At 42.2% G+C, this 21,493-nt stretch overlaps 1 protein-coding gene across 1 annotated transcript in view; it reads right to left on the bottom strand.

Moving 5' to 3' along the window:
• The window catches only part of KIAA1549L (KIAA1549 like), a 183,637-nt gene that overhangs the window by 32,417 nt on the left and 129,727 nt on the right, over positions 1-21,493 (bottom strand). Inside the window, exons 13-14 of the mRNA XM_066610104.1 lie at positions 19,790-19,917; positions 1,594-1,772 (exon numbers count right to left, since the gene is read on the bottom strand). Coding sequence (XP_066466201.1) covers positions 1,594-1,772; positions 19,790-19,917 — 307 coding nt within the window. The remainder of the gene's footprint in view (positions 1-1,593; positions 1,773-19,789; positions 19,918-21,493) is intronic.

Below are 21,493 nucleotides of genomic sequence, written 5' to 3'. Positions count from 1 at the left end.
TTCTAACTAAGCTCAAAATGGAAAGGGGGTTTCCTTAGGCATGGTAATGTGTCACTCATTTCACACCTTTAATAGGAAATTAAGGTACAAATGTGCAGATTAATCAAATTGCACATTCCCTCAAGTGACAAATGTGAGATACTGTTTTGGTAACTAAAGGAATAGGTTGGGGTTATGCTATGTATATGACTGCATATTTTAATTTCTTTGTCAGTTGAGATTTGGTGGAACATAACGAGGCAGTAGTGTCTGATGCATAGGCTGCAACAGAGATAAAAGTAGGATATAATTCTAAACTATTGTGCCAAATCTCAACATCAGTCAAACTGCAATAGTCGTTCTACAAAAGGAGCAGGGAAATGGGATAGTGTTCTTCTAACCAGTTGCCATCAACCTCCAGCTGCAAATCAATTCTCAAGGTCTCAAGGTCTCAAGTCTGCTTGTACCATCTATGCAATGGCATAGTTATGAACCCACTCAAGAACACTATTTTAGCTCCCCACAATGGAAAAAGCAAGCTGCAATTTTCCAGTCCTCAGAAGAGAAAGAGATCATAGGTGTTCTCAGTTCCTAATTCACGCTGCTCATGGAAGCAAACCAGTCATATGAAAAGCGAGTTCCAGAAGTGAACTGGCAGCTGAAAGTGTTTTTTCATTTTATCCAAGAAAAAGTTGTGCTCATTGGGCAAGACGAGTTATTGGAAGTTATGTGAACATGTAACTCAATCTGGATCACGACTTCTGTAGAACTCTCTGAAACACACTCTTGGGCCAGAATTACATTTATTACAATGAGCTTTAGGCATGAAAGCATCATAAATTTTTCACCAAACAATAAACTGTTGTACAGGACACGAAATAAAATAAAAAGGGAAAGTTGCCGCCATTCCAATTTACAATCCCTAGTCGTGTTTTTTGTCATGACCATCTTCAGTGCCAATGGACAAATATTAAGCATACACAGATGTGAAAAAACTGACATGTGCACATGAGCAACAAGCAATTCTGTTTCACCTGGTTGAGGGAGAAACTCTAGGATTCATCTATTCATATAAGGAGAAATCCTATGGTTCACTTATGGCTATACTTGTCTACCTCCATTTAGCACAATCACAAGTAGCCTTTGGATAGGCAATACAAAGAACATTTTTGGATGATTTCCCGGTGATGATTTCAAGATCCCCACTGCACATGCAATAAAAGACATGGCTTCAGTGGGAGAATGTGCCGTTCTATTGATCTTTAGCTGAAGCTTGTCCCCTCTGTATTCCGTACCATAGACCACCTTTATATTCAGTGCCATAAGAAATGCCTCAGGCCACAATGGATCCTAGCCTCCCTACCTTGACCTAGTAGCTAATTTCCAACATTCCCCACTCTTGTCATAGAAAGAGGTCATAGCTCAGTGGTAGATCACCTGTTTTACACGCAAAGATCCCTGTTTGAAACCCTGGAAAGCTGTTGCCAATCAGTGTAGAAAATACTGACCTAGATGAATCAATAGTCTGACTTCAGAAAAGTGTCATATGTTTGTTTTAAAGACCTGCCAATGCATAAATGAACACATAAAGTCAGTTGCTGGATACATTCTTACCTCCCCATTAAGGACAGCAGTTTCCTGACTCTGGTCTGATGCTGGATGCGCAGGAGGTAAAGCTACAGGCTTTATAGCAATCAGCTGTACAGATCCAGAGGATGTGTCAAAGGGATCAATGGCAGACTTAGCAACATTATCAAAGAGCATTCCTCCCTCCTCTTCATCACTTATAGGCACTAAAACACATTAGAATGAAGTTAGAATAGAGAATCTTTTTTTTTTTTTTTGCATTCATATTCTGAGTTTGGAAGGGAAAAATGAACATGAATGCATGCAGCAGATTAAGGCTATGCTAAACGGCCAGAACCCCCAAATACTGCAATCATGTCAGAAATAGTTTTTCCATGCAGAGTAATATATTTTGAGTTGATACTGCAATAGAGGAGGCTTATTTTAAAATAGAGTGCACTATAGAACATAAAGAGAAATCATAAAATGTAACACATTAAATCAATTGTGGAACATAAGGCAATGAAAGACCAAAGTAATATCCTACATTATACTTTGTGAGAATTCCTTGTTACTAGGTACTTTTGAAATTGAAAGCTTACAGCAGAGCCCTACAGCTTATCTTTAATCGTATTCAGAAGGCATAGTAATATCTATAGTATTTTCCAAAGCAACTAGCATCCTTTTCTTACATATTTGCTTGGGTATATTGACCTGCAATGCCCATACAACAGCAAGCTCTGTGATACTGTATTGGCACAACAGCCAATACAATTCTAATAAGTGTCTCTTTGAATCAGGTCATAATTTTAGAAGGTTGCCTTGATTTTCATCATCAGAACAGCATCAGCATCATCAGAACAGCACTACGAACAAATTGGTGTTTGACTCATTTACTAATCCAGAGCCAAATCCTAGGGCAACCTGCCACACCAATTTTCTGTGTTTCCCCACCAGGAAATAATGCATCAGAAGTTATTTATCTTTTAGGAGGCACTTTTTTGATACTACCACTTTATAAACAGGTGGAGTTGCCACCATTAAGCAAGGAGGACAGAGGAGTAAGCCATACAGACTGAGGGCCCAATCCTATCCAATTTTCCAGTACCAGTGCAGCTGGTAGAACCCATCTGTTTCTCCCACCTTCGTCCTTGCCCAAAACAAGGCTTTAGGCAAACCTCAGTTTCAGGGTACTGAAAGTGGTGAAACAATACAAAAAGTTGTTTACTAACATAGGCACTAGGACAATTCCTCACCTTAAAACCCTGTGTAACTTGATAAACCAGAAATGGCAGTGAGACAAAAGAGATGCGTGTGTAGACAACAGGACGTGTTGCCACTCTCAAACCACTTCCAGCCTTCTTTAAAACTACTATCTACATCTACAGCCTTCCTTCCATGATAAACAGCAGTTGTGGGAGTTGGGGGATCTGGACCAAGTCCATGGCAAGGGCAAAAAATTAAAGACCCTCTAACCCAGTGGTTCCCAACAGGTGTACAGCGATGTCACAGCAAACTCATAAGAACCATCTCACTCATTGCCACCTTGGCCAGGCTGAGATATCACACAATCTCACAAGATATCTCAAAATCTTGCACGATGTCAGGGAGTGCTGGTGACCATCTCCATCTTCCCAGGGAGCTGCAGATGCTGTATCGAGGGTAAATTTGGGAACCACTGCTATAACTCCTACTGTGGTCCCAATTTAAATTGGGGCTATGTGTCTGCTACTTGCATTCAAAATACAAACATGCAGGTCCAAATCATACAACAGACATTTAATCTAGTTTGATCAAGCAGAGGCTGCAGCAAGAGTAGGGCAGAAGTCACCGAATGGCTCCAGTAGATCTAACTGCAGTTAACCTCAGAGCTGATTTAGGGCCCAATCCTGAACAGTGCGTGCTGGCTTACCACCGGTGCACACTGTTGCAAATGTGCCATAAGGCATGTTTGCAGGCCTTAGCGCTGGGTGAGCATCAGTGATAGCCCAGCACTGGCCGGCGCTGGGCTACCACCAGGTGGCCACAAAAGCTCCACCGCTCAGCAGTCACACAGACCGCCAAGCAGCGGAGAGGTAAGTGGAGGCGTGGGGGGAGGTGAGGAGGAGGTGTTCCTGGCAGGGGGGAGATGGGCGGAGGGTGGGGTGAAGGCAGGAAGGAGGTGTTCTGGGGAGGGGGAGGTGGGGAGAGGGTGAGGAGGTGGTGTCCCGCGGGAAGGGAGTGGGGCGGGACCTGTGGAGGAAAGCTCCACTGGATCCAGAGCCGCAAACTCAAACAGACCTTTATTGGCAATTAATACAGATACAACAACAGCAGATACGGACCTAACCTTATTTGCCATACAAAATAGATTTTGATTTTCTATATCTAAAAATCTTTGCTTGATCTCCTCTTCAGCCTAGAAAAGAGACGCCTGAGGGGGGACATGATTGAGACATACAAAATTATGCAGGGGATGGACAGAGTGGATAGAGAGATGCTCTTTACACTCTCACATAACACCAGAACCAGGGGACATCCACTAAAATTGAGTGTTGGGCGGGTTAGGACAGACAAAAGAAAATATTTCTTTACTCAGCGTGTGGTCGGTCTGTGGAACTCCTTGCCGCAGGATGTGGTGACGGTATCTGGCCTGAATGCCTTTAAAAGGGGACTGGACAAGTTTCTGGAGGAAAAATCCATTATGGGTTATAAGCCATGATGCGTATGCGCAACCTCCTGATTTTAGAAATGGGTTATGTCAGAATGCCAGATGCAAGGGAGGGCACCAGGATGAGGTCTCTGGTTATCTGGTGTGCTCCCTGGGGCATTTGGTGGGCCGCTGTGAGATACAGGAAGCTGCTAGATGGGCCTATGGCCTGATCCAGTGGGGCTGTTCTTACGTTCTTAAGTTCCTAAATGCTTCTATTTGAGATAGTAAGCACAAGGAATCTAAATCTATACCAATGCTTCTGATCTTATGCTCCATAACAGTCAACCACTTCAGGACACTGCTTTCTAGAAGCATTTGATGGAGAAGGCTCCATGGATTGAACAACAGGGCTCATCGCCCTATACAGAGGCTCTTCATTCACCGCTGACCTTTTGGTTGGCGGTGAATTGAGTAGCCCCATTGCGTGGCTGAAAAGTCCCCTTCTTCCGAGGAGCCGTCAGTGGCTGCCCAAAGTATGCAGGATGCAGTGGTAGCCATTTTCAGTGCCACTGCAGCCCCGTGCCCCGGGCAGCTCAGGATTGGGTTGGCAGTTGGCAAAGAAGGTCATCAGTGGCCAAACACTAGCATAAAATGCAGAAAGCAAATTTCAAAATAAATAGGGATGTTACATAGACTGCAAGTGACTGCAGAAAACTTAAGAAGGCAAATGATTTAGTGCAGCAGTTCCCAAAGTGAACCAGCCACATAGGACATCAAGGTGGGTGCAAGCCTCCAGGAGCCTGCAAGAAGCCAGCTCTGCCCCTCAGGTACAAAACAAATTCCTTGGAAGCAACAGAGCTGCACTTGCTGCAGAGCCATCGCTGCCCCTTCTCCACCCCCCCACCCCCACGCAAAAACCTGGTTTCCAACTCCTCTGTGGGGGTTTGGGAACCACTGATTTAGTGTTCAGATCAGGTATCCCACCAACACAAATATGTTCAAAGGCTTGATTACATTCTTTACTCTTAAATTAGTAATCCCTTCACAAGAATAGACTGTTGGCAACCTTCAGTCTCGGAAGACTATGGTATCGCGCTCTGAATGGTGGTTCTAGCACAGCGTCTAGTGTGGCTGAAAAGGCCGATTCGGGAGTGACAATCCCTTCCACACTGGGAGCAAGTGTAGTGTGTTCCTGGTCTGTCTCCCTGGCTACGGGTCTTCCTTCTTTGCCTCTTTGCCTCAGTCTGTTGGCCAAGTGTCCCTTCAAACTGGGAAAGGCCATGCTGCACAGCCTGCCTCCAACCAAAACGCTCAGAGGCCAAGGTTTCCCCATCTGTTGAGGTTCATTCCTAAGGCTTTCAGATCCCTCTTGCAGATATCCTTGTAGCACAGCTGTGGTCTACCCGTAGGGCACTTTCCCTGCACATGTTCTCCATAGGGGAGATCCTTTGGGATCTGACCATCGCCCATTGTCATGACATGACCAAGCCAATGCAGGCATCTCTGTTTTAGCAGTGGACACACACTGGGGATTCCAGCTCATTCCAGGACTGTGTTGTTTGGAACTTTGTCCTGCCAGGTGATACCCAGGATGCGTCGGAGGCAGTGCATGTGGAGAGTGTTCAGCTTCTTCTCCTGCTGTGTGCGAAGAGTCCATGACTCGCTGCAGTACAGAAGTGTACTCAAGACACAAGCTCTGTAGACCTGGATCTTGGTATGTTCCGTCAGCTTCTTGTTGGACCAGACTCTCTTTGAGAGTCTGGAAAATGTGGTAGCTGCTTTGCCGATGCATCTGTTTAGCTTGGTATCGAGAGAAAGAGTGTCAGAGATCGTTGAGCCAAGGTACACAAAGTCATGGACGACCTCCAGTTCGTGCGCAGAGATGGTAATGCAGGGAACAGCTTTCCTACAACGCTAAGGTGAGAGATGCCGCAGTAGTTATTGGAGTCACCCCTGTCGCCTTTGTTCTTGTACAGCATGATGATGTTTGCATCCCTCATGTCCTGTGGTACTCCCCCTTCTCTCCAGCAGAGGCAGAGGATTTCATGCTGCTCAATGGCGATATCTTTGCAGCACTTTAGGACTTCAGCAGGGATTCTGTCTTTCCCAGATGCCTTGCCAGAGGTGACGGAGTCCAGGGCCACGTGAAGTTCTGCTAGGGTTGGTTCACTGTCAAGCTCCTCCAACACAGGCAGGCACTCAATGTTGTTCCGCTCTTCCTCAGTTACTGCATTTTCTCGGGAATACAGCTCAGAGTAGTGCTGCACCCAGCATTCCATCTGCTGCGCCCGGTCCTGGATGATCTCGCCTGTGGCAGACTTCAGAGGGGCAGTTTTCTTCTGTGTTGGACCTATGGCCAGCTTGACACCATCATACATCCCCTTGATGTTGCCCGTGTCAGCTGCTATCTGTATCTGGGAACAGAGTTGGAGCCAGTAGTCATTAGCACATCTCCTAGCAGTCTGCTGGACTTTGTTGCGAGCAGCTTGGAGGACCTGCAGGTTGCGCTCGCTGGGACACGCTTTGTATGCTGCTAGAGCTCTCCCCTTTTCCTCAATGACTGGTGTCAACTCCTCAGAGTGGGCTTCAACTACGCCATCTTGTTGGTCTGCTTGCCAAATATGGACAAGACGGTGTTGTAAATGGCATTCTTGAAATATTCCCATCTGTTGGGTGCATCTGCATCGGCTGGGCCTGGAAGAAATTCTTCAAGCGCTTGTGCAAATTCCTCCACTTTTTCCTGATCCCAAGTCTTGCTGGTGTCAATGCGAGGTCTTCCTTCCTTTTTCGTGTGATACAGTCGCTTTGTTTGCAGTTTCACTCTGCTGCACACCAGAGAGTGGTCAGTGTCACAGGCAGCACCCTGATAACTGTGTATGACCTTGATGCTGGGAAGGCTGGAGCATCCGGTGAGAATCAGGTCGAGCTGGTGCCAGGGCTTTGATCTTGGGTATCTCAAAGAGACTCTATGTTGGGGCTTTGTGTTGAAGAATTGCTGATGCAGAGATCATGATGACAACAAAGCTCTAGCAGGCGTTGGCCATTTTCGTTAATCCTCCCAGTGCCGAACTGGCCTAAGCAAGTGGGCCACGAACTGCGATCAGCACCAACTCTAGCACTGAAATCAGCGAGGATGAACAATAGCTCTTTTTCAGGGATTTTCTTGATAGTGGTAGCCAGGTCATCGTAGAATTTGTCTTTAGCTTCTGCTGAAGATAACAGAGTTGGTGCATATGCATTGATAAAAGTGACAAATCCTGCTGATGAGTGGAGCTGTAGGGACAAAATTCTTTCACTTCCTGCAGAAGGTGGGATGATGGATTCCAGCAGGGTATTTCTGACCGCAAAGCCAACGCCATGTTCCCTGGTCTCGTTTGGTGGTTTTCCCTGCCAGAAAAATGAGAAATTTCTCTACTTGACAGATCCTGAATCTCTTGAAGGGCGACGATGTCCATCTGCAGTCTGCTCAGCTCCATGTCGATGACAGCTGTTTTGCGTGTGTCGTCTATTTCTTGCAGGTCATCAGAGAAGCCAGGTGTCATTGTCCTAATGTTCCAGGTGCCCAGCTTTAGGGAAGGAGTTTTCTGTTGCCTGGTGCAGAGTTGTCGATCCGCTTGTCGGTTTTCACCCTAAATCCCACGCACCCCATGAGGTTAAAGGACCGTGGCGAGGCAGCACCTTACTGGCTGGGGACCGCCCAGCTTAAGGCAGGTGATAGCTGCCCAATGAGATGCAATGACCTCTCCCATCGTCAGAAGCAGCCCCTGGCGTCACGCTCTACACCAGTTGAGCGAAGACTTATAACCGGTAAACTGCTGCTTCCCGTGTTGTGCCGACGCCATATGGCGAAGTTGGAGTGTCCTTTCCATTGCACAAGACCTGGGTAAAGTGGGTATGGAGGATAGACTGTTACCCATGCAGCAAATCCCCCCTCTCCACGTCACTGAAATGGTCCAATGGAAAGGCAGAAGCCAATACGGTTGGTTCCAGCAGTGTCGCAGGAATTGCCAGAGCATGACTGGGTTCAGCCACAAACTGCCTCAGGGACTCCGGCTCCAGATTTTGCCTCGAGGTTGACTCCTGAAGCCTTTTCCACAACTGGATATAGCCACAAGGCAGTGCAGGTTTGAGGTCAGAGTTTCCTTCTCTTACATGAGCTGCCTCATCTACCTATCCTCATCTACCTATCCTATCCTGATCTACCCGGTGGCTGTTTAGTCGCCTCTTACAACAAGTACAGCCAAACTGGGATTGTGGAGGGAGAGGATTGCAGAGGGAGGAGCGAATTGTGAGACATGGAGGAGTGAGGGGGAGGGCTGGATTGTGGTGGATAGAGAAAGCAGAGGGAGGAGAGGATTGTGGAATATGGGGGAGGGGGGAGGGCTGGGTTGTGGTGGATAGAGAAAGCAGAGGGTGGATTGTGGGATATGGAGGAGGGAGGGGGAGGGCTGGATTGTGGTGGATAGAGAAAGCAGAGGAAAGGGATGAATAAACTAGATGCTCATTTTTTCAGGTTGACTTGGCAAAGGGGATTTGTTTTGGAAACATAAATTTATTTCATCTTTATTTTTAATTTAATACAAAGAGAATGAGATCCTATCTAACTAGTTTAATTAATCCTGGTATGAAATTGAGTTATATTGGCGCTGTTTCCAGGTCGACAGAAGAAGAAGGAATCACATTCTGGAAGCAATTTACAGAGTTGTTTCCAAAGATTTACTTCTTCTGAAAATACATTCTGTTTTAATTACTGCAAGAATTACAACAGAGTGTCAATGCAGCCCATCAAGAAATGAGTTAGACCTGTTTAAACTACAGTAGATGTCCTGGAGCACAATATTTCTTAGGAGGCATTTAATATATGAATTTCTTGTATACAACCATCATTTTCAGAGAGTGTGCAAAAGGTTAGAAAACTTACAGCAGTGCTAAGTATAAAAGTTTTGGAAGGCTCTTCCTAAATGAAATCATGCAGAGAAGTCAGTCACTTCAGAAACCTACAGAAGACAACTTACAGAAAAGGGAATATTTATATTCCCTCTTTTACAACAGAGGACCTCCCCAGTCCTGTGCCCCAGGACAAGGGTCCACAATAGTGCCCCCCCCCGCAGACTGTTGCAGCCCCTCACACAAAAATCCGTCCCGCCCCACCCCACTCACCTGAGGCTAACGGAGCCTCATGCGAAGCAACCCAGAGCTGTGTCAGGGAAGCCTCTCTGATGTTTCCAGATGCTATAAATTTTGCTGCCAGGAAACCGGAAGCACAGTTTCTGACCCCATCAGGAGCGTCAGAGAGGCTTCCGCAGGATTCTAGAGGGTTGAGCCTGGGGCATTTGCCCCATCGGACTTAATGGCAGGTCTGCAACTGCTCTTTTAATACATTTATTAGAGCAACTACCAAAGTGTAGTTTGCACCACATCAGACTGGAGGCAGAAGTACACCTTTAAATGTTCCTCCATGTAAACAGACCCCTACCAGAAGACAACTAGCACCCAGGAAGTAAGATTTTAGTCAGTCTGCTACCTGTTCAAAGCTATCTACTTGCAGCAATATTTTTATTATTATCTCTCCACTTGCCATCTATAGAAGAACAATACATTCTACTGCCTCATTTTGCTGCGTATAGATCCAACCTAAATCAGTGAGGACCAATGTCTTTACAAATATTACAGTAATTGTCTGCATTTTGGTAAATGCTGACATTCCCAAAATTCAGATTTGTAGGCTTTTCAATACTACAACCACCCAAATTTTTCCATCAACTGGTCTGTGATTGTAAGTCCCTGAGGAAGGAGGCTTATCTCAATTGCAGACCTTCTGCTTTGGACCCATATTTGATCCCTGGCATCTTCATGGGACAGAGAAAAGTTTCTGTCTGAAACCATCGAGAGATGATGCCAATCAGTATCAACAGTACTGAATCAGATGGACCAATGGTGTGATTTGGTTTAAGGCAGCTTCCTATGCTCCTTTAGTTCAACTATTTTCAATGTTTTTCCTCTCACAGCACACTGACTTGTACGGCCTTCACCTCTTGTGATGTCACTTTCAGCTTCTGGGAGATTCTTCCCAGTTCTGCAGCTCTGTTTCTTGGGCAACAGTCTGTAGTAATGAATTGTCTGTCACTTTTTTCTCCACCAGCAATTCTTTACTACAGACAGTTGCCCAAGAAACAAAGCCGTAGAACCCAGAAGACTTTTTCAGTGATTTTCAAACCGCTGTGCTCCAAACTTCTGTGGCACACCTGTGGACCTTTGGCGGCACACCAATGTACCATGGCACACCAGTTGAAGATTGCTGCTTTAGATGGTATCGCGAACCTCCATTCATTTTTAAATGTATTTTAAAATACGTGTTCTTCTTAATAAAAGGTACTAAGTGCAGAAGGCTGACCCCACACTGGCTCAGAGTGTCACAAATGTGCCATAAGCATCCCGACACTGCGCCATCTGGCACAGGTTAGTATGTACTGGGCGGTGCAGATGCAGGAAGTGGGGGAGGATATTTTGCAGGTGGGGAGGGGGTGCTTCTTGGTGGGGAAGGGCAGAACAGGGGGAAGATTAGGCCTGGAAGAGGGTGGGATCGTGGGCAGTGGCATATACCACATCTTAACCCTGGCTTCCTAGATTTGCACCAACTCTGTAGATGGCATGGATTCAAGAAGCCCTGAAGAGATGGCTGAGGCTTTACCTGGGGTAAAGGGAAAAATATCCCTTTACCCTGAGGAGACCTCCAACCTCCTCCTAAGCTGCTGCGCAGGCCATGTGGCCTGGCTGTGCCAGCGCAGCTTAGGATAAGGCTGCCTGGGGTTGTACCATGAGAGACATGTGGATCATAATGCATGTAGATCATAATGCACCTAATAATGCATTAAAAAGTCAGATATTGTCCCTAACACAACAAATATTCATTTCATCACATATCATACTACTAATGTTATGTAGAATTAACAATTTGTATTAACATTAAATGACTACAGACTATCACAAAACACAAACAAGCATCATCCCTACACCTAAATAGTGTTCCGCGGTTTTATTTATTTGATGTACATTCAAAAGCTTCAGCTTCATTGAAGACTTTCAAAGCTGCCTTACAATATTCACTAAAACAAAAACATCATAACAACCAAACAGTTCAGAAAAACACAGAACCAACCATATTTACTGAAATAAAGGAAATCTGAGCCCTAATCTATGGTGATATAAGAAAAGTAGAAGCTAAATTTTTCTTTCATCCAGAAAGAGAAGACCGGTTTGGTAAATGTCACTTAAATTACAAATCTGACTTTTACCCTTGTGCTTCATCCCACTGACACAAGAATGATAAAATCAAGATGTGGTTTACAAATGCTGGCAAACTTAAGCTGTCATTTAGGTAGGCAATGAACTATAAGCAAACACTGTGGGCAGTTTTATGTTTGCTCCTATTTGTCTCTTTCAAGATGAATTCACAAGGAGTGCGCAGAAGAATCCAAAGCAGCTTTGCCACCATCAGCATCTATGATATCAGAAATTCTCAAAGCACAAAAAGGAGATCTTTGAGTCTACTTACATTCTCTACTTACATTCTACAGCCCATCATATCCACCTGCCTTGCCTTCGTTCTCATTAGTACATTCCCCATGTGATGGGGGAAGATACAGGATTACTCGCTTCTCCACATAATCTCAAAATGGACTGCTTTGATGGGCAAACCTGCGAACTTGTAGAATGTTGCCCTCCTTGTGTCAGAGCTCTGAATTTTACTTAGACAATATACGTCAACTCTAATTATAAAAGCCTTAATTTAAAATGAAAGCCCAAACAGTATACATATAGGGCACAATCCTAACCCTTTATGTCAGTGCTTTTCAGCACTGGCATAGCAGTGCCAATGGGGCATGTGCTACATCCTGCAGTTGGGTATCACTCACGAAGGCCTCCTCAAAGTAAGGGAATCTTTGTTCCCTTACCTCAGAGCTGAATTGTCCTTATGACAGTGCTGGAAAGCACTGATATAAGGGGTTAGGATTGCGCCTATAGTTACTTAACATTCTCTCTCTCACACAGAGAGATTAATGATTAATGATTTTGCTAGAAAAGAAACTGGAACTGGCTCTTGGAATTGCACAAAACCATACACCATTACCACTACCTTCAACTTGCAGGAAAAGCAATTGGGAGCTACAAAAATTTGTTGGTGGCAAATTTTGCTAAGCTGGAAAGACAGCAAAACCCTGTAGGTGTATTTGAGGATCACCCATGCCAGATCACTCAAGGCAGATGTGTTTCAATGTAAGTAGGTGTAAAGTAATGCACATTGGGGCAAAAAAAAAAAAATCAAAATTTCACATATAGGCTAATGGGTTCTGAGCTGTCTGTGACAGATTACAAGTTGTAACTAATATTTTGCTTCTTGTTTCTTGAAACTTTTTTTTATTTTATCCATAAATAACATAATACAAGAAATGCAATTTTAGAGCATAATAATATCCATAAAGAAGGAAAAAGAAAGAAAAAGTGAAAAAAATAAGAAAAGTGACAGAGCTTGAAACTTTAACAATGTTCTCAAGAACAACTTGCCTACAACTGCTACCTTATCCAGAAAGTCATAGTTCCAGATCAGATAACATAATACCAGACTGCATACTTGCACCATGGGTAGATTCATGAAATGCAGGATCCTCAGTAAAATTTTAAATTTTTAAAATTATTTTCCAAAATAAAAACAAACAACAAATATAAACAAACACATGACAAACACAAACTCAATACACAACACACACAAAAATACACTGTTGGAGGGTGCAAGCAATCATATATCAATATATCTAATCAATCAATACATATCTTCTAATCTTGTTCCTCTTCTAGTTTAGCCTCTTAATATCATTTATCTATCATATCCTGTATAATATATCATGTATACAATATATTCATCTAAATGCCCTATCTTATACATCTACGACTTCATTTTCAACCAAGCATAAAATGGTCTCCATTGCTCTATCTGTGTCGGTTTGCACTATTGATCCAAAAATCTCTGTAAGCCTATCCATTTCCGCCACATTCATTATTTTTTCTATTAATTCATCTTTCATTGGAATTTTAATATCTTTCCAGTATCTAACATATAAAATCCTTGCAGCAGTTAATATCATAATAACTAAATACACATCATTTTCATTATCTATAATATCTAAGGTAATATTAAGCAAAAATAACTCTGGTTTCAGCGATATCGTAAATCCAACGATGTCTTGTATTGGATTCCTAACCCTTTTCCAATATACTTTTTTTACATGTCCACCACATATGATAAAACGTCCCTTCTACACATTTACACTTCCAACCATTTTTTGATATGTTCCGATTCATTTTTACCAGTTTTACCAGTGTCATGTACCATCTATAAAACATTTTATATACATTTTCTTTAAAAATTTGTTGCTCTAGTAAATTTTATATTATATTTCCAAATCTATTCCCATTGTTCTAATGTAATATTATGGCCTATCCATATTTAACTTTTACAATTGAAGGAAGACTCTCTTTTGTTTTTGAGGTGAATTTAAGCCATTTATGTTGACAGAGTAAATACTCCATCCTGCCTTAACCATCATGTTTCTTTTTACTATTCACCTTCTCTTTTTGTCTTCTTGTTGCTATCGGTGAATGCCTCCTTGCCCCTCTAGTTTCTTCCTTTTCTGATTCCTCAGTTATCTCTGAATCATCTGATTTCTTTTCTTCCAGCTCCATTTCTACACTTTCTAGTTCTTTTCTTCTCAGTTCCTCTTCCTCAATTACTTCAGTTCTCATCTCATCTTCCATCTCTGTACTCAAAAAAATTTTCTGCTTTCATTGTTGAATTTATATTATATCTCTGTGACTGGAACTGAAAAAACATACCTTCTGGGAGAAGCCATCTATATGGTATTTGCTTTCCTCTTAAGAATTTTACTAGCTCTTCATATTCTTTTCTCTTCTTTCTCACTCTCCATGGGACATGTCTCAGAATTTTCACTTTGCTACCCTCCACCATCTATTCCTTTTCCTGTGAGATCTTCAATATTTTATCTCTGTAAAAAGTTCTGATGAATTTCACATGGATTTCTCTCGGTAGTTCATGTTTTCTTAGATAAAAAGTGCTCACTCTTCTCGCTGAATCCAGATCCATGAGTATCTCCTCTGTTGGCATGTGGATCCACTCTGATATTAAATCAGACGTCATGTATCTTCACCTTTCAGTTCTATCACATTTTGTATTCTCACCACTCGAGTTGCACTCTCCATCTGTATTTCCATTAAAGTTGCCTCTCTATCATATCGGTTCTGTTCTATCTCCAGTATTCTAGATTGATCTTTTGTTGTCTTTTCTTCTAATTTTCTAATCTTTTGTGTATTCTCATCTGCTTGGCCTTTAACAGCTTTCAGTTGCACACTGAGATCATTTAGTTGTGTAGTTAAAACATCTAGACTAGCTAGAACCTGCAGAAATTGATTTGTGTGCTGCTGCCCAATGCCACTAATTTTTCTATATTGTCTTGTATTGTCTGCTTCCAATATTCCCTTTTGGTTCCTCTTGTGTTAGTTTTCCCAAGCTTGACTCCAGGGCGGGAGAGCCCCTAACTTTTGCTCCTTTTTCTGTCATTCTTTTTTTTCCTTTGTATGTCTTCTTTCCTGTAAAACTCAAATATCTGTTATCACATATATCACTATCAGTTACCCATATATCACATCACATCATCAAGAAATCAACAGTTCACCCATAAAAACCAACACAAGGAAATTTTAAGTCAAATAAACCTTTGCCTTGCAATATTTTTAATGCCACTAGATGTCCTCAGCATATCATCCTCCTTACTTCACTTGTCAAGTCCTGTTCTTATCCTTGCGATGTCTTTTTAAATCCACTAGATAACCTAGATGTTCTATTCTTCTTATTCTATTGTTTTGATTCTATTGCTTACATTTGTTGCTATATCAAACACATTCTGTTCCAGGAGATAGTGAGAGGAATTCAAAACAATAAACCACTTTTGCAAAACAAAGAAATGCAGATCTCCAGCCCTCTCCACAGGCACTCCAAGATCTCCACAGGAAAACAAAACTGAGCGTTCCAAAGCAGAGTTTATATTCCAACACGATTAATTTGTAATCCAACGAGTTTTAGATTTGTAAAGTTAGAGTTATGCTCTCATATTTCCATAACAAGCTTGGCAGGTCTCCTCCAAAGCTTCTTCTCACATAAGCAAACAAGTGAACAGAGAAAGCCTCCCCCCTCTTTCCTCTTCCCAGAGGGGGAAAACCTGCCCCTCCTTCTTCTTCCCTCTGGCTAAAGCTTAATCAGGCAGTCAATTAATCAATCAATGCCAGACACACACAGCAGAACAACACTCACTTAGTTCTTCCAGTCAGTCTTTCCCTGACTGGGGCCTTCAAGCTTAGTTTCAAGATGAATCCTCACCAATACTGACATTGATGGCTGGGTTCCCTTGGAAAAAAACAGCCCCTGGCTGGACGCTTCCTCTCCGAAACCGTACACCATCTGTAGGATTGAATCTCTCCTGATCACAGATCCTCGGATCTCCTCAGAACCACGGTTCTTTGGGAGGAAATAGCATGCTTTCCAAGAGCTTTCAAGAGCTCAGAAAAACACAGCCATTCAGTTGCCTCCGGCCCCTTGACACACAACAGGCCTCTGGCCTGCCTCTTGACACACAACACTCCAACAAATTCATAGGTACCACAAAAGTTTGTCCAACTGAGATTCGTAACCTCCTGATTTACTACTTTGATCACAAGAATGGAGGTGCCAAACAGGTGTTCTGAGCGCAAAAAAAAACCCTAAACCACCTAAAGTAATACCCAAAATAGTTCATAGAAAGAGTGCTGAAGATTCTCCTTTTTCCACAATGGTCTAATAACTATGTACTGCATACCAGCAAAACCAGAAGGAATCTGCAGCACTTCAAAAGATGTGGGACTGCAAAAAGTCCTCATGTTTGAGGCTTTCTATCAGAGCCACAGTAAATCTATCTTGTAGAGGAGGAACACACACACAGAGGGGGGGGGGACTCTTCAATTTAAATGAGTACCTTCTCACTACTTTGATTGTTCTTCTAATCTAAAACAGAACATTGCACCCTTAAATACAATGTCCTTACAAAGATTATTGTGCCAGAGGTTCCCAGTGGACACTGTGCTTTCAAGGGAGCTGAAATAGTTCCTGAAATCCATTTTTTTCATATTTTTTTAAACTTCTGTTCACAGTTTCCCCCATGGCTACTGGCCTCCCCCCACCCTGATCTCTACCTCCTGGGATGATTCCAGCAAACGAGGGAGCACACAGTGAGCTGCTGACATCACAAAGGATAAATCTAGACAAGCCAGGGAGAAAGTAATGTGTCCTGAACCATGGGGGAACCTAACTAATCAGGATCAAACTGCCTCTCTATGGAGGTAAAGCAGTTGCAGAGAAGAGATGGCGAGGACTGACCAGTGGCTTTTTTCCTTCAAAGTGACAGTGTGCAATGCTCACATTAACACCAAGTGTCATTTCTTCCCCTTTTTGGAAGGAAAAGGATTGCATGAGCAGTGTCTCCAAACAATCTGAAATTGGTACAGAATACCGAGTGCATTTGTTGTATCATCTTCTTGCTGATGGGCATATTGCTCTTCTACCATGCAAAGGCCCAACAACTTGTGTGAATTGGGGCCCAAGACTCTGGGTCTATAAGGGCTATACAACACTGCTGTAGAACTACTATATACAACTATAGAACTCCACCAGAAATATAAGAACACACAATTAAAGCTAAATAGCTTCACGGCCAAGGCAGGGGCATTCAAAATATGCCTGTAGCATGGGTATCTTTGATTTGGGGAAAAAATGATCTTGAAAACTCAGTCAACTGTAAAGAGGTGATCTATGTCATTAACCTAACAAAGATGGGGATTTTAAATTAGTGTTCTATTACAGGCTCCACACATCCCTAACTATGAATGGCAGGCCAATTCTTTCAAAATATCACTTCCTTCAATCAAGCCTTTCAGCTTCTACCAAATCATTCATTTCTCATTTGTCCACAAGTGCTGACATGACATATTGTGCGCCTGGGGAGACTTTTGAGGAGGCTGTTAAAAAGGTTTACATTAGAGTTTCTTTTTCAAAAGTAACCACCAAATGTTATCATTTTCTTCTCTAGCTAAATGCTGAAGGGAAAGAATCTAAAATTGGTTTGTTACTATGACAACTAATGAAGCAACCTTAACTTTTAGTTCCCATATCAACCAACACGAACAGCAAATAGATTCATCAGACTGCAGATTCTAGTTTTTCAGAAGTTCAAAAATACCTGGGTTTGAACACATACACTAAAAGCTTACCCAGATCAAAGCATGTCCCGATTGCACTGTAGTCTTTGCTACTTGGATCTTGCATCTTACTAGTAATATGTGCCAGGGATAGAAAATATATATACAATGGAAACCAGCAACTTTTGAGACATGCAGGGGTGCCAATGGGTAAACATAGCTTCAATGTATGCAAGTAAATAATCACTGGCTTCAATGGGAGGAAAGCTTCACATGTGTACCTCTTTGAACATATGAAACTGCTCCTGCCATTGAACTGAAAACAGAAATTTGTGCACATGGTATAACCATGTCACAGAGCTTTGGACTGTTCCCATGCTACATTTACATGAATGCACGCACAGTGTTCGTGTCTGCAAAAATGAGTCAAGAATTAAGTGCCGTACTTCTATATTCCTTTAATATAGCAAGAATCCAGCAAAGTTACATGAGAATCTTTCAGAGTTTTCCCTTGCTCTGTATTCTAGGAAGAAGGGAGTCATTCTCCAGGTGGTCAGTAAATACACTTTAGGTGCATTCGTGATGGCAATGAGGGAGTTGTGAGTGCAATACAGGCTGCACTGTGGTCTCTGTGCAGCATAACTGCAATTAATAAAGTACTAGCAACCTTGTTTTTTTCTCGGTCCCATGTAACATATTTTACCCAAACAGCAAGATTCTTAGCAGAAAGCAACTGCCCAGAACAAGCAAAGAGAGATTTGTTTGTGAACCTTGAGGAATTATTCATGTTCATAGTAACAAATACCGAAGATAATTCATGCTATTCCACTAACATCTTTATAGTAATTATCAAATGCATGGCTTTTCCTTCCTTAAATAAGAACTCTATACAGCATAGTATAGAGGAATGAGTTCAGTAGCCATTATATGTACTCTAAGGGTGAAATGAAAATATTAGTACAACTTTAATTAAGAAACTAAAATCTCTTACCAATTTTCTTTGAGGATTTAAAACCTAAATGTCAAAGGAAAACAAACAGAAAAAAAAACATCCTCACCAACATAGTTCAGACAGACAAACGGGCAATAAATGATGTTTCCTCAAACACTTCCAGGAAGTATTTTTAAAATGGAGATGGAATTTTGAACAATAAAATACAATCCATGGAAAATTACAAAATAGTTTTCATAAAGCAGCAACATATTGCACTGAATGAAAATGACTTTGTTGGGTTAGTGACTGTGTACAGTCAACACACATTGTCAAATACACAGATTTTGAAATAAATCTTACAAGAAGACAACTTTGCCATTGCTATACAAGCAGGGGGTCACAGACACTCCCACAGTAATATTCACATTTTATGCTGCAATTTCCAAATGAATGTCCAAGGATGTACTCAGTGGATCTTTTCCAGAGTAAACAGCTTGAAAATGGGAGCCAAACATCCCAACCCTAAACATCAGCACCCAGTTATGCAGCTTTAAAAACATAACTATGCTGCTATAACACCAACACAATTGTTTGCTTGGTGGTGCTGCATTAGTGCAAAAGTTAAGAGATTCCATTCCTGGAATCATAGCAGATTCCATTTAACATTTTAAAGATGGGGGCTGAGAATACTGAGATTGTGCCATTAACTGGTAATCATATTTCATGCATTAGCTTAAAATATTCAACATTTACCACTCAGAAAAATATGCTAGGAATATCCAATTGTCATTACATATCATGAGTACATGATTCACTACAAAGCCCACAGCTGTATCAATATGTTGATTGAGACTCCTAACACTGGGGTGCTGTTTAATTTAGGGCTTTAGCAAAGATAAAGAAAAGGGTGCTTTCAGAACAAAGAATGAAAGGTAGCTTGGAGAGACAGCACACCTTTTCACACCCAATTTTGTCTAGTTAAGGTATGTTATCTGACATGGGCCAATTGAACGCCACACAAGGAAACAGAAATAAAGGTCTACATGTCATTGATACAGGTCCAGATTCACGTTTTTTGCAGACATCAGTGCCCTAATTTTTGTAACCTACTATGAAAACAAATCAGTGATTGCAAAGCCTCGAGAGCCTGAGTCAATATTGAGCTCAGTGATAAAGGGTATGCTTCCTGCAGCAAAATTTGTATAGACAAAAAGCGGGAGCACAGTGATGGAGAAGAAAAGGTGCATGGAGGATTGTTAGACAGAGGGCTTTTGTTTTTTTAAAGGGACAATTGCAGTATGGCATTGTCTATGGTGGCATTTCTCCATGGGATAAGTAGCAGGCATATAGTAGATCTGTCACCAGGAAACATTTCTCACCATTCCTTTTCCTTCCCTCCTCTTTTGTCACTTTCTGCTGTGCCATTACTTTCTGTGGAGAGCCTCTGCTTGAATTGGGCTTTCCTGATTCGTTGCTGATGACAGAACCATTCTCGCTGGGCGACCTGCTGCAAGTAACCATAGCAACAAGGAAGACTGTAAGTTTCTTCTGCATATTCTTCATTTCAAGGTTATTGCATTTGCTTTGGTTTGCATCAGTGACTTTTCAAGTCTGATTTTTATACAAATAGAAAGAACATTGCAATAAAAAAAAACACACACAACAACAAAATCAGAGAGGTACCCACAGCATATTTATAGGTGAAAAAGGGAAAAAGACACAGAGTTTGGGGTTTTTTTTTCATACAGAGGCCATTAAACAATTGCGATGCCAACAACTCTTTCAATATTCTTTTAGAAATACTGCTGCAAACACATATATGAATTTCCTTCTTATCATAACGTATATTCTCTGCACAGTTTTATGAATGCTACATGTACACACATACAGCATGTATAGAATGAATGACTGCACACACAGAGAGCATTTCAAAACAAATCTCAGACAATACAACAAAGCAAGTTCATTATTCTTCTAATAAACCAAATCTCACCATGCGGTTCCACATCATAGAAACATGATGCCTTATACCAAATCAGAACATTGGTCCATCTAGCTCAGTACTGTTGACACAGACTGGCAGCAACTCTCCTGGGTTTCAGGCAGGTGTTTTTCTCTGCTATACCTGAAGAGCAAGAGACTGAAGCCGGGACCTTCTGCATGCAAAGCAGGTGTTCTTCCACTGAGCTACAGCCCCTCCCTCAACACCAATAAACCTATGCAAAGCCACTTTCACCTGAATTTCTATTTATCTAAATTCTTCAGGTATCCCTTGGTCCATTCCATAGCATGCAGGTATATATGACAACTTTCCTCTCACACTCACCAAATAGTGCTAAACTATCACTTAGCCATTGAATGCCATTTGGAGCGCTTGAGAACATGAGGTTAGACTGAAGCTTGCTGAGCCCAGCACTCCCATTGCCAACAAAGGTCCCACAAAAAAGGCAGGATGGCATCAGTTTCATAGACATACCATCAGGGAGGCCCATCATGAAGGCAAGGTGATGCGAGTTGCAACAGTGGCAAATTGCAGGGGATGAGAGGGCAGTGGATTTGGGATGCCTTCATTCTGGGTCTGCTGCCACCTGTCTCCAAACTGCTGACTTGTTTCCCACCCTCTTTACCATGTTCCTTGCACCATTTCTTCAAGTGTGGAAGGACTTCTGGTTTGATTTACAGGGACAGTGCAAAAGAAACACGGACTTCATTTATGCAGTCCGTTTAAATAAAACTAGAAGTCCTACACATCTACATTTGCAGAAACCAAATGAGGAGCACAGTAAGAGGCTTTTAAATTTAATTGTTTTGTACTGCAGAGGCTGCAGCAATGGACACATGGTTGCACTGGGTAGCATTCCAGGTCACGCCACCCCTGCAGACCATCTGTGCTTCCCTTCATTATGTATATGCCAACCATTATGTATATGTTAGCCTTCATTATGCATATGTTAACCTGGTGTGTAGTGTAGCATTGAGACTTTTATTGCCAACCATAGCAAATTGCTGGAATCTATCATTTTCTCAATGGATATTAAAAGCTAGTGCAGATTCTCAAACTTTTTGGGAGATTTATTCCCAAA

This window comes from Tiliqua scincoides, chromosome 1, assembly GCF_035046505.1.
Source record: "Tiliqua scincoides isolate rTilSci1 chromosome 1, rTilSci1.hap2, whole genome shotgun sequence".
NCBI classification, from domain to species: Eukaryota; Metazoa; Chordata; class Lepidosauria; order Squamata; family Scincidae; genus Tiliqua; species Tiliqua scincoides.
The sequence above is the reverse complement of the archived record's forward strand: the minus strand, read 5'-3'. Positions and strand labels throughout refer to the sequence as shown.